Source organism: Lolium perenne, chromosome 6, assembly GCF_019359855.2.
Source record: "Lolium perenne isolate Kyuss_39 chromosome 6, Kyuss_2.0, whole genome shotgun sequence".
In the NCBI taxonomy this organism is placed as follows: domain Eukaryota; kingdom Viridiplantae; phylum Streptophyta; class Magnoliopsida; order Poales; family Poaceae; genus Lolium; species Lolium perenne.
The window spans coordinates 165487186-165501266 of NC_067249.2; the positions used below are offsets into that span (position 1 = coordinate 165487186).

Genomic DNA, 14081 nt, shown 5'->3' on the forward strand with positions numbered 1-14081 from the left:
AAAGAATGTTTGCCACCATAAACTTGAGCTAGCTTTTCACAACAGGCTCTTCCATTTTGGACACAAAATTATATAGCGAGGTAGGATATTCAGTAAGTGGTACATGTAGATACTAGAGCAAATTTCACAAAACCACAAGTATTGGGGTGTTGATTTCACAAACCACAACCAAAGGATTTTTAATCAGAAAACCAAAACCTTTGAGGTAAATTGTTTTAGAGAACCCAAATCTCGCAAAAAAAATTGCGACTCATTCTTGTATTACTCAAAAGTATCAGGGGTTACAATCTCTATGACATGCGCTTGACAGACCCCAAGGCAAGCCACACTGCCGTCTGAGCATTAATTCTAGCATAATTTGCCTTGAAATTACCACTAACATTCTGACATCTCTTAACATGATGTGAGCCCTGTGAGCCCTGTGAACCGGGACGGAGGGAGTAATACAAGCTTGACGAACCTTTAATAAGGTTTTAATCTCCTCTATTACTGTTGTATAGACTGACCTGTCTATTTCACTATTATTCAAAATCTTGGAGTTTGACATGGATTTTAATAACCTGGGTACACAAGTCAGGCGCCATGTCCATGTGGCACCTAAGTTGTGGGTCCAAGTTGTTAGAAGCGGTGTCAAACTTAATAAATCAAGAGATTTAGGTTATCTGAAACAACGTACCCCAAAACTTGCGGTTTTGTGATTAGAGTTCTTGCGGTTGTGGTAGAATTCTTGCAGTTGTGGTTATGTGAAACTTCTCTAGATACTATCCAGCGCCATGCATGCAAGAAGCAAGATCTTGCTTTCCTCACCGAAAAAAGAAGCAAGGTTTGCTTACATATATCCCTGTCGCGGTCATGCTTTGGATTATTGGAGTATGTACATGTGTAAAAAGAATGCTAGGAGAGAATAACATGTTGAAACAAAATCCTGTGTAAAAGATATGGGAATGCATATACGGGTGATAGCTTGCACACGAAGAAAGGCACTGCTAGTACTAGAGCCTTGCCTTTTCACATCAAAGGCCGCTGAGAGGGAGATGCATCTCTATCCAACTAGAGAGAAGCATACTACAAAACGTACCAGCGGCCGGGAGCAGAAGCAGAAAGCACCGAACACATGAACCCGAAAGAAGGTGCACGCACTGAAACGAAAAAGAAGATGGCGGGTAATGCGATGCCGATGATGCAGAATCTAGCACTAATTGTACTCGGGGATCTCCGTGACAAGAGTCAAAGGTTCGCCTTTCTTCCCCCACATGAGATTCTTCACGGAGCCGCCACAACTCCACAAGGGAGGCGACACGAAGCACGGGCCGGCCGGCAGAATATATACGTACGCCCGGCGGCTAGCGATCGACCTGAGATAATCCGGATGCCATCCGGACATTGTTTGTAGCTTTCTCCTAGTGCTAGCTCCTGCATCACTGGGAAAAAAGAGAGGTAGCTCCTGCATGGCTAGCCACCGGCGAGCCGGCGACTATGGATGGACAGAGTTTGTTTCTCCGGTCCCTCCCCGATTCGCGGGCTGTTTGCTAGTACAATTTGGTACGTACAAGAGCGGTGTAATGCAAAATAAAATGATTGGCATGTGTTCCCCGTTTCAGGATAATCCTGGAATATCATCAATGCTCCATATAAAGACACAAAATGAGCATGGGCCGTGGTCACAGACTTAGAATGTTTATTCTCATTTCTTGTTTACAGACTTACAAATGGCATCCGAGGAACATTACTGCCACATGGAAGCTCTGCGCTGTAATTAAATAACAGAACCACATCTACATTCGGGTAAATATGCACGCTCGCTAAGTTTACAGCTGAAGCAAATCATCACTCGAGGATCAACGAAAACCATATGTACACACATTCACAGCCAGGCCAATGTGCTCCTAAAGAACATCAGAGCAAAATAGCCCCTTCAGACGGTCTTGTCCTTCGTTGGTGTAAGTGTTGTCTTATTGTCATGTGCAGAGGTGGAAAGTTTTTCTATCGTCCGGTTTACCTCCTGTCAGACGCCTTCAAGGCATCCGTTTCTCCATCAGGAGTAACAGACCAATGCCCTGTCAAAAACCCCAGGACAACTAGCATTCACGCCGCAATTCATCTTCTCCTGCCATATCCCTGGTAGAAACCACCAGCACGGCGGGCACCTCCTCTGATCCAACCATCCCAATTGCCCCGCCCACCTGATCTAATACTGCTGCCGGTGTTGCTCCCTCCTTGGCCCCAGTTCCCCATTTGTGACGACCCGCCATTCATTTCTTCCTCCTCCCTCTCATTGTATTCAAGGATCCTCCGCTTAATGTTTTGCTTCTCCTCAAGCTCGGCAGCTTCTTGCTGCTTTGTGCTCTGTACCAGAGCAGAGTCACTGGGGATGAACATCTGCCTTGTCTGTTGTTTGTGCCCTTTCTTCATTAGCACCTTAACACGTACCTTGCTGCCACCACCAGCATTACCACCCTCTTCATCCACAGTTTCTTCTCCACTCTCAGACTCCGTGGCTCTCGGGTCCTTTGAACTTTCAAGCACATTCATTGGTACCTTCATGTTCAAAGTGGACCTGGAACGCACCTCCGACTTACGTGACTCCAAGCTCTCATGCAGAAGGGCTTTCAGCTCACGGTCAAAGTCTTCTTGTTCCTTAAGATCAATCTGCACCACCTTTTGTCTAACCTCAACAGCCTCATCTTCATCAGAACCAACAGGCATCCCATCGTCCTCATCGTCACCTTCATTCTCTGATGCATCATTTGATTTCTCCTCAGACAGAAGATCTTCCTCATCTTCACGACCATCAACGCTGCCACCATCTGAATAGCTCTCACTATCTGCACCCTCTCTGTGATCCTTTCCATTTCCCTGGGCTCCATTCGAAGCAGCATCATGTGGCTGCTTCTTCTGAGATTCGTTGTCCGAGTGCCTTTCACTTTCAGGCTTCTCTACTGAGGCTGCACGCTCGTGTTCTTCAAGCTCGGCCAATGCGGAGTTAAGTTCATCTATTGATGAATATCTGGTCATGTTTGGTCGTAGATCAGCAAACAAATCCTGAAAGAACATATGGATGAGCCTGCTGAAGAAAATGTGCAAGTAAAGCTATGGAATAGATTTAATTCTGCATTCAAAACTACAGAACTATCATGTTGACTTGTCCTTTGCTTCTGTAAGATAAAAAAAAAATCAGCAATAAAATATGATTCGTCGCAATAACATTATTGCCTGGCAAAAAAAATGTTGGTCTAAGATATTTGATTTTTTATTTCTATAACATTTGAGCTATCGTTTACCGACCAAGTGTGAGATAATCCCTTCGTTCCAACATAATTGAAGTTCTATGTTTGTCCTAAGTCAAACTTCTCTAAGTTTGACAGAGTTTCTGCATTAGACTGTAAGTGTAATGACCTCATGGGACTTTGGGGGTATTTTTCCCTGCTTATACCATTTGAGCTATCTGTTGCCGACTAAGGGTTAGATAGGCTTGTTGACTATGGTTCTGCGCTAACCTGGGTTGAGACTGTCAGGTTTCACTATGATTGTAAGAATGTAAGTCCTGAATAAGTCCATGATCTTCAGATGCCCTTACAAAATGTATTCGACTATTTTATTTTATTTTACTTGAAATGTATTCGACTATTACTAAGTCAGCCTATCTTCAGCAGCTCGTCAGAATTCCTTGGTTAATAACTATTATAAATGTGGATGCTACTATTTCTACGGTGAAGTCATTTGACTCATGGGTTAAAATTTTATTTTCCTGTAATCAGAATACAGAACCAACTAGACAAATATTCTTGTCTACCAACATCGGGAATTTAACTATATTTAACGGTAACTGTCTTAGAGCTACTAGTTATTTCTTTATTTTACAGCCCAACATTTATAATGGAGAAACTCACATACTAAGTACGTATTTGTGTATGTTGGCAAATTGTTCACACAAGGAGCTAACAGAAGTATTTATCCATGCTGGGAGTTGGATACATGAGAAAGAAACTAACCTGAATGTCAAATTCTATGTCAAGCGGTAAGGGGCCTTTCATAATAATGTATCTTTGAAAATGTAACAAGAACTTGTCAAGCTTTCTTTTGGATGAACCCCTAGTGAAATAGTGGCCACAAGTCTGCAGAAGTGTTATGATCAACCTGATCCTGAAGCAATCTTCTGGTGGATCCAACACATCTTGCTGTGCAAGAAAGAAATGAAACAGTTAACAATCATTCTCAAACATAAGATTGCAATAAGTACTATGAAACATAAAAGTAAGGAAATTAAGGTTCACGTCGTCCTTTTTTGGGAGGCGAATACTTATCCCGCATAAGAAATCATTTGATGGTTCTATATAGCTGAAAATTTCAGATGGTAAAGTTTTTACAACTAACATGTACACGAAGTCAAGAACACAGAGCAAATAACATTTTGCTCAATTGACTCTTGAGCTCTACCAGGAAAAGAAGGAAAAGGGATATGCTTAATCAACATCATTCTCATACATACAGTGCACCATATCATGTCTAACAATGCTCTGCACATCAATTTGAACACCAAATCAGCATGAAATTTACTAATAAGAATTGATGCCGCTTTTAGTATTCAAGCACTACTGAAAAATACAGCTGCAAATATAAATGTGTTATGGGGGAAGGATGAAGGTTTGCTGTGAATAGTAGCATTTGGCTTCTTTACTTTCATTTATCATCTGTCAGATTTTCCTCATTATGTGCATCCCCAAATATAAATTAGAATGGATTTGAACTTCAAATTATTATGTAGATGGAGTAACTTGAGAAGCACATCCAGAATTGTTTTGGAGAACTTCTGTGCTGATTTTGGTGCTCCACCCAAAAGCCATGGAATGGAGGGTGACTTGCATAGGATATGTTTCCAACTTATAGAAAACCCAATAATTCTAAATAACATTTCTATTAACATCTAGTGTTATTGTCAGATGTTGCATAAGCTTTTACGTGCCAGCATCTAAATCAAATTATGAGATAAGAAATAGCACCGAAAAAGGAATTAAGGATAACAACATCTCCGCCAAAGGATGTAAATGCTTACTTCATTAGTTCCATGACCAAACACAATGATGAGGTATAATGTCTCAAATACAACTGAGGAGTCAATATGCTTGTAGCTGTACAGCTCTCCAAGAAATCTCATATGCGCAAGTCGCCTTTGCTGCATCGCATAGTCATTCAACTCCAGCCCAACCCTTATCTCTTCTAAGACCTAAGTCAAATTAGAAAATAAAATAAATCAATCAGATGCCAGCTGGTTGCACCTGCCCCAAAATAAGCTAAATACAGAGCCATGTTCATCAATCAAGGGTTAACTTTGCCAGCCATGGAAGTAAATTATTGCAATTAGAAAATTCTCTTGGGATCAAAGACTTGTTTAAGGCTTCAACTAAAGGAACTAACCTCATCTACCACTGCAACAGCAAAGTCGTCATGATAACGACTAAGCCCAGCAGTGAGAAGAGCAATTAGATGAACTTGGCTGTACTTCCCTTTGTGAACCTTTAGAAAGCACTTTACAAGGTATTGCTGACACTCTACCCAAGGTAGCTTGCGCAACTGGCGAAGAACATGCTCAACACTCGATTTGTCAAGATCTGAGAAAAGCAACTTCCTTATGTACTGCAGAGGAAGAAAAAGATGGCATATTATTCAATTTCACTCTATAGATAAGTTTAATGTGAAGGATTAGCAAAACAGGAAGGGCCGGAGCAGCAGTGCAAATCTTACTTGATACAGAGGTGGACGAACTTTTGAAACTCTGGCAGATCTTTCAGGAGGTTTACAAAGGTAGTAGGCATTTTCTACAAGTGTACTGTGGCGCGGATCCAAATTCTTAACATTTTTCAATCGCATCAGTATCTCCAGCATGTTAGCCATGCGAATAGTAGTTTCAGGTGAACGATATAAGAAACGTCCACATGTCTCGAGAAGGTTGCAGGCCACATCAATGTTATGATGACTGAAATCATCCAGACATGCCTACAAAATTAAACAATAAGATTTCTCTAAGCTACAGGCAGAAGTCAAACAACATAGAAATTACTACTCCATGCATAAGACAGGTACCTTCAAACAACTAAAAACAAGAGCTGCCGGTGCAATTTTGAATTTGCAAAGCTCACCAATAAATCTTATGTTTTTTATTTTTGTTTCAATGTTGATTTGATCCTGAAAATGAAACAGAACAGGAAGAATAGTTAGTCATGGTACATAAGTTAATCTGGATATCCTGTTCCCCTGGATTTGAAGTCCCAAGTCCCTCCTAACTTCAAGGATATGGGGGATGTTCTGGAGATGTTTGATCCATGATTTATTGTTTATATTGATGTTAGCTCAGCTCAGATTACATAATTAACTCTAAATCGTAAATATTATCATGGATAGAGAAGACAAAATGATATGAATAAGATCCAGGAATTACCAATGAGCAAAAGGAAGCAATGGAACTACCGAGTAAATATAATCATACCTTCTTATTTATTAAGAAGTTGAACTCCTCTTCGAGCATGGCAAGAAGCATACTAGGGACATCTTTCATACATGATGACAATGTGGCAACCAACCGAGAATAGTAAGGTAAAAGCTCTAGAGAAGTCCTTGGAACACTGAATAAGGCCCTCGCAAGTTTCTTCCGACTTGCTTTAGAATTTAGGTAGCAAAACTCAACCTGGAGAAATCAAGTAGCTTCAGAATGATAATGAACCTTAAATACAGAAAGGGCAGACAACGGAATAGGAGTATATACCGTCAATTGATCAATGAGATCACGGCTAACACATCCTGGCAGCCTCTGTAGCAGGTTATCCAAATTTCCACCATCCAAGGCTCTTACTTTCTCTTTATCTTTTTCAGTTTTCCTGTCTAAATCCTTCTCTTTGGATTTTTCTGCTTCTTTTCCCTTATCTTTATCTTTGTCCTCACTATCCTTCGGTACATCATCTGCCTTTCCCTCTAGTTGATCTTCAGCAGAAGAAGTTTGAGCAATGTCATGTACTTCAGTCTCTTGTTCAGTGATGGACTCCTTCAAAAACAAAATCTATAAAAATGATTTTCTGCTGAACCCGAACAAAAGTGAAATGCTAAATGAGAGAAAATTGAAATTCCGTTTACACCGCTTAAAAACAAACCACATGTTGTTCACACTTGCTATCCAAAGAAATAAGCAACACAAAGCAAGAGGTGAATCCGGATATCAGTAAAAAAAATGTTTACAAACGAAAAAAAATTGACATCTAACAATCCAGTTTACACCACTTCGAGAAAAATCCAGTTTACAAAAGAAAGGTAGTATTATAAAATCTTCTCAGACAATACCAAGTGAACTGGCAGAATGTACTGCTTTGAAGGTATCAGATTCTTACACTAGACTGTTCACGGCCCTTAGCGTGTTGCTCATTCACCTTTTGTTCAGCCTCTCCCAGTAACACAGCGGGCACAAATGCTCTGCTCAGAAAGTAGGTTATGTAGTCAGAAGAATAATCTAGTAAATAACAGAGTTATTGTAGTTCACGGCAAAGCTAGAGAATTATTGATGGTATGAAGAGAAACCTTAGATCAGGTAAAGATTCATAAAAAGTCTTGGTATCATCATCATCCCAAATAGGTTCGAGTATAGATGGTTCTTTTCCGGGAGAAGGGGTGACATCACTTCCTGTAGTAACCCTTGTTGTATTCCCATCATCTGGCAGCACTGGAGGCTGCAAGTCAATAGCTTCAGCTAACCTGTAAATGAAAAGGTTGCAGATCCTCATTAATCATACATAAATATTTATATACAAAATTGTATGAAATGGTTGACATGCTAGAAGGCACAACATTAACAATTATTCAAGTCAAGGGAAAAGTTGTTCTGTCCTTTCTAACACATACTAGAAGATACAGCTGAACATTTTATGGTCTTTTTTAATGCTGAATGTAAAACATAATTAGCTTTAAATTAATTGAGATGATGTGTTCTCTTTTAATACATGTTTTCAGGTCTTCCCCTTAGTAGAAAACATGAACAAAGAAGAAAATATTTGTTTGAATCTGAAAATTAAAAGAAGCAATAGTACATACTACAGAATCAAAAGAAATTATCTGCTGAAATTTTGAGGTATGGGGAAGCCGATCCTATGCAGACAGTTTCCTAGTTGCAATGGGTATGAAGTAAATACAATATTTTCATATGATCAGATTATTTTGTTACGTTATTAAGGAGATAGAGCATGAGTGGTAACAACAAATACAGCTAGTAAATTACAAGGGCCAGCCTTATCTGCTGTATTCAACAACCATAGATCCCCTGAAAAATTTATCATATGCCACAAGCCCATATAACAGAACTGGACAAACCGCAGATTATGCTGCTATATGTCAATACACAGACAGATTGGAAATGACATTCTCGAATAGATACTCACGAGGATACACCACGTAGTAACTGATCAAAAGACTTCCGGAGTTTCTCATATGACGCTGTGTTCTCATCACTTAGTTCGCCTTTGGCACTTAAAACTTTTGCATTCTCTGCCTCCATCAGACGAAGAGACTGGATATAGTGGATGGTTGGGTACATGCAATAAGATATTAGATGGCAGTCACAGAAAAATAGGAGTGCGAACTTATAAACAGAAAGGGTGTAGTTACCGCATTTTCTGATTGCAGTAGTTCAGACACAGCATCATAGTAAGAATTCAACACTTTCTTGAAGAACTTCTTCTGATCAGCAGTAACATTTAGGTCCTTAAAGAACTGCATCAAATAAAAAAAGTATTGGTAGGTTACCTCAGTATGGACACTTAAACAGATCTGTCTTCTGACCAAGCGGTGGCATATAAGATTAGACATGCTGCACTGGTAGACTTTGGGAATAGTGAATAAAATAGCATAGGATGGTGAGAGCAGGCCCAATTATCATAATTAGAATTCCATGCATGCAGGTCCCTCCCATGCTTAGGCTCTAGTTTAAGTGCAAACTGCACATCAATGAGTAAATTACAGCTCCTGAAGTTCCCAACCCTTTCATTCATATAAGGCAGCCATCTTGTTATTATAAGCTTGATTCGTGCCAACTTTGCCATTAGTTGGAGCCTTATCAATTTCAGTATTCCCCGGTTATTTTGAACTGTTGCAAACAGCTTGTGCACTTATTCAAAAAAAGATGTAACTTTGGGGATCACTGATGTGCCTCAAACTTAGTAAAAAGCAGCTACTCTACCTATTATAGTTGAAGTCGAATGTGATGATCATCTTGTTCGGAGACCATTTGATACCCAATAAAACTATGTTGCTACTTAAATCTCTTACCTCATCATTTGACTCGTGGCCATGAGACTGTAATCCTATAAATAACCTCCCTTGACGAACAAAGGAAGAGAGAAGAGACAGATTTGTCTGAGTTACTTCCCGGTCCTTCAAATGCTCCAGTGATGTAAGGTCTTTCATAATGTTTACAAAGATACTAGCATCTTCAACAATTCCAACAAAGTAAAGTTCAACCAGAAGCTTCATGGTGCTTCTTTTCTTCATAGCTCTCGAGTTTTTGTCTGGATCCAGATCCTCGCCAGATTTACCAGGAAAGAAGACCTTCAGTAGACCTTGTATAAGACAAGGTGAGAAGTCCTTGTATCTTTGATGAAGCAATGAGCAAACCTACATTACATAAATTCACATAGAAGTGATGTATTTCAGTATTTGGAGGTTCACATAATCATGATCAACAAAACCTCAAACTCTAAAGTGACGCAAGGAAGCCATGCAACAACACGACGACAATAAGGACACAAAAAATGTATGTAATGGCACGATCTAAACCAATAAGTCCAAGTGAAATAACTAACATTATCTATAGAAGCATTATGTAAAGGATCACACCAAAGCAGGGAACATGCTTTGTTCTGTAACCCAGAAGCTTGAAATAGACAAGTCCAACAAACAAAATATCTTGCTAACGCACAGAAGCTGCTATAAGACACATGGGATTTATTTATTTTGCTTATGAACTGTGGTGAATACAGATTAGTAAGATCAATTACCTGAACTGCAGCTTGTATATCAGCAGAGCGAAGTTTAGCTTCGCAAATATAAGAAACTGCTTCACTGACAAATTTGCTCAAGTTCACACTTTTCAACTCATCCATTAATACATCCTTTTGCTCATCATTTATTGTTTTGAGCTTCTTTATCACTGTTGTATTTCGTTTAATGCTTGAGTCAAGAGTCCTCAGGTAGTTTACATCTGAAATTAGTGAATAACATCAGATCATACCAATGCCACAAAAACATGTGCATGAATTGTCAAGATCAGAAATTGTCTACTCAAGATTATAAATATTAATCCTCATTTGAATAGAGAAGAACAAAAAAACATAAAGGGATAAAGATAAGTAAAAAAAGAAAAATAACTAGTGAAATGGAGCAATGAGTGAGTACTAGCTTATTTTCATTGCTACGACTAAAAAAGATATGTGTATAAATTAAGATTGTTTGATTCCTCGTCCGCAACAAAAGCTCGTTCAGAAACGTTTGTTGTAAATAAACTTAGAACTATGAAGTCAAGAAGATTAACATGTAATAAAAATAAGAGCACTAAGCTAATAGATAGAGAACATCAATTATACCAGTTGTCGAGTTATGGCTGAAAAAAACAGGAACTTCAAGGTACATCTTAAACTAGAGAGGTAACAACATAGGCTTTGTTCACCATTTTGAATTTTTCAAAATAAAGAGCTACATGAAGCTCATCCTCTATTTTGAGTTCCCGCTGAGATGCAGTTATATTCCATAATTTTATTCATGTACCGCCTATAATATACCTATATACTTGCTTTATAGTGGACATGAATTCACTCAGTTCATCCTCGCTCATATGCCTTTGAAGTTGTATTGAAACGACCTCATTCCACCCATCCTCTTCATGCACATGAATCGAGATGTTAAAGGCCAAAATTCTCAGCTAAAAGGTTCATAAACAGTATGCAGTTGGTTTGTGTGCTGTTCTCTCTTGTGCAATCAAGTTAGTTGTAGAATCTCAATATTTACTCACTGGGATAAGCTTTGCTATCGTGGTTCCAAAAGAGGGCAGTTTAAATTAATTCTTATCAAGTATAATAGATATATAAATGCTTCTGGAAATCAAATCACAATTCAAACGGAACCTTGGGTCTATTGTACTAGTCCTAACATTATGACACACAGGTCAAAATATAGTTGATACTTGAAGTTTATACAGCACTGGTCTATCAAATAAATAAATACATTTGAATTGCAAAGATGGAGACAATAACAAGAAACTCATACTGTATGCAACATGGACGGAGCTAGGGGCTGCAGGCTTGGGCCATGGCCCCCCCTATGCTGAGTTTTTGTTGTGAAAACACTTAAATATTGTGTGTAATTTTTCTCTAAATTGACCCAAATTAGCTATAATGGCCCCCTCCAAGTTGCATAATGTGGATTTGGCGCTCCTTATATGAATAAGAACAAAAGAATGGTTGTAACACTCTTTGAATTATTTTTGTGCAGTTTGTACATTGTGCACATGCTATACATCCATACGACTTTAAGCAAATGAATTTCTCGCACTCAAATAAGACCAAACTTTCGATCCCAACTTCTATGGAATGGACACCGTTGTTAATAAGAGATGACTACCTGGTCTTTCAGGATTTTGGTTGCTTCGGCGAAGGGCAGTCTTTTGATCTATAAGTCTTTTGTATTCTTCAATACGAGCCTCCTGCATACAGTTGGAAGTTAGAATCAGCGAGAAGGATTCTTGACTTATACAGCATTAGAAAGCTCAGAGAGCCAATGTAAACATTCACAAATGAGTTACGAGTCTTCAAACAAGATCTGTCACAAAACCCTAGGAAGAGATGATGAAACCACTTGAGCTATACTCAATAGTCCAATTTGAAGAAACTACCTCGAGTTATAGCCCTATAGGAACTAGAAACAAACAAGGAGTAGCAAAATTCATAGTTTAAAAAGGCGTGCCCAGACAATAGGCCACAGCAAAACACCTAGCGCTTAATCGTGCTATGTGTGCGCTTAGGCGACATAGGCGCTAGGCAAAGGCAAAACTAGGAAATAACTCCTAGTGCTTTTTAGAACCTTGACAAAACTATTGTGTAGTACTAGCTGCCTGAACAAATTTCTATGTCAAGTTAATCAGACTGTGTTTCACCGCCTGAAAAGGTTCTGTTGGTGATAAGAACCTCATTAAATCTCAGTACTAATTTAGTTTGCCAAAACGTACTATATTATAGAACAGAAGTAATACTTGCTAATCAAAGCAGGCCTACTGAACGCCCAACTAATTAGAACCACTAACCATTAAGAACATTAACCTTCTCCCTCAATGAATCACAGCACTATAGGTGTGTTTGGTTTAGAGCCGGTGCATGCAATACAAAAAAAAAATGGCAAGCCACAAAATTTGGTCGTTGTTTGGACCGACGCCCACAAATTGGTTCGCCAAAGTGTGCTGCACTCCGCCCGTGTGATTTCCACCCGCGCGAGGTGAGCTGAGGGCGTGAAAATCCATGACCAAAATTTTGGCGCCCGCTTGGTGGGTCCCAGGCAATTGGTGCTTTCCTTTTCTTGCTGCAGGTCAACGAGCAAAAGCTTTTTCTTTGGTAAAGCCAGCGATCAAGTACTAGCCAGTTTAAGTCTTCAATGCATGCCAAATCAGTTTAGTTGCATACCAAACGGAGGCACTATTCAACCAAAATTTTGGAAGATCAATGGCTATAATCCAAACAATGTGGTCTTACCAAAATTTTGGCCATGCCTCTTGATTTGGTAATGCCAAAAATTGGTAGGGCTTGTTGGGGCTCAAACCAAACACACCCTATAAGTGTCAAGCTTGCCAATAGAGCAATATTAGGGTAGATCACTGCTATTGGTTTTTCTAGGACACAGATTACTACTATTAGTAGTCATGGGACAATACTGTCGGGTGGGCAAAGCAATAGAAAGCCAATAACAACCATTGTAGCTCATATAATTGCAGGTTCGCAGCATCAGTAAATATCACCAAGCCATATGCTAAGATATTGCTACCAGTGGTGTCTAAGGATTACCTCATCTTCCTGTTTGCTTTGGCGTGCCTCGTCGTCTTTCTTAGTGTCTGTAAGGTTCTCGCTCTGGCTGTTCTCCATATTATTACAACCTATACAAGCAGGTAAAGTCAGGGGCGGATCTAGATGGTGTGCCGGGTCTGCACCTGCGCACCCAGAAGTTGGGGAGGTCGGTGGGATTCTTAACTAATCGCTGAATTAAAACGGGCTCATACCTCAAAACTCAGTGGCCAAAGACTGCGGACGGGGTGGAGACCCGGTGTCCCGACGAGGAAGAACGGGAACGGCGACGGCAGCGACGCGTGTGAGAGGCGGGGTTGTCGGGGGTGGGGAGGCAGGGGGAGTGGAGCGCCGGACTGAGGCGTCGGCGGGGAGATTGAGGCGCCGGAGGCGGGGCGGGGTTTGGGGCGCCGGCGGTGACGCCAGGTGCGGCACGGCAGCAGCTGTAGGGCACGGTGGTACACTATGGGAAAGATTTAGGTAAGGACTTGTCAGGACAGGACGAAGAGAAAAGCTGAAAAGGCACGGAAAGAGAAAAATACAATAGCCGTCATTGCGTTTGTTTGCGCTGAGTCATCGTTTAGGCCTAATTTGGTAACAAAAAATTTAATAAAAAATTTAATGTAGTAACCATACTAGAGTGGTATAGTAGAGTAGTATTTAAGTGCATGGGCTAGCAAAGGATTACCAACGTCTTGCAGCCGTTTTCAGAGCAAGTACAATAGATTGGCTAGAAGCAACTCCACATCAGCAAAATCCTAGCAGGATGAGAGAGGAAAGAGGAGAGAGAGGAGAGCGGGCTCTCCACGAACTGCCCGGCTACAACACACAAAACGATACATTGCAGCCTCCTAATAGCCTGCTGTGAGCTATAGCGTTAGCCCTTGCATCCAACGCAGTTTTTGCATGCAAAAGCATGGACATGCAAGCATTGATTGCTTAAACTTGTTTAATATTTCATACAGCTTACCTAAGAGCTAGACTATTGTATATGTGCTTACTATA

General features: G+C 40.1%; 1 protein-coding gene across 1 annotated transcript; it reads right to left on the reverse strand.

Moving 5' to 3' along the window:
* Positions 1–1658: 1658 nt before the first annotated feature.
* On the reverse strand, positions 1659–13568 carry LOC127325727 (regulator of nonsense transcripts UPF2). The gene is made up of 17 exons (XM_051352541.1): positions 13292–13568; positions 13080–13168; positions 11650–11731; positions 10032–10234; positions 9304–9648; positions 8644–8748; positions 8418–8545; positions 7564–7737; positions 7377–7458; positions 6761–7036; positions 6485–6682; positions 6082–6183; positions 5743–5994; positions 5416–5634; positions 5054–5224; positions 3993–4178; positions 1659–3042 (listed from the first exon to the last, which is right to left on the reverse strand). The coding sequence occupies exons 2-17, from the start codon at positions 13155–13157 to the stop codon at positions 2098–2100; spliced, it is 3546 nt and encodes a 1181-aa protein (XP_051208501.1). The 5' UTR covers positions 13158–13168; positions 13292–13568; the 3' UTR covers positions 1659–2097.
* Between the last annotated feature and the right edge of the window lie 513 nt (positions 13569–14081).

What these genes read in the sequence shown, in the direction of transcription:
- LOC127325727 (XM_051352541.1), bottom strand. Translation starts at nt 13,157, where the DNA reads ATGGAGAACAGCCAGAGCGAGAACCTTACAGACACTAAGAAAGACGAC. An exon ending in TACTGCAATCAGAAAATGCG is followed by an intron (nt 8,546 to 8,643) that starts GTAACTACACCC and finishes CACTATATCCAG; the next exon opens with TCTCTTCGTCTGATGGAGGC. An exon ending in ATCTCATTGATCAATTGACG is followed by an intron (nt 6,683 to 6,760) that starts GTATATACTCCT and finishes TGATTTCTCCAG; the next exon opens with GTTGAGTTTTGCTACCTAAA.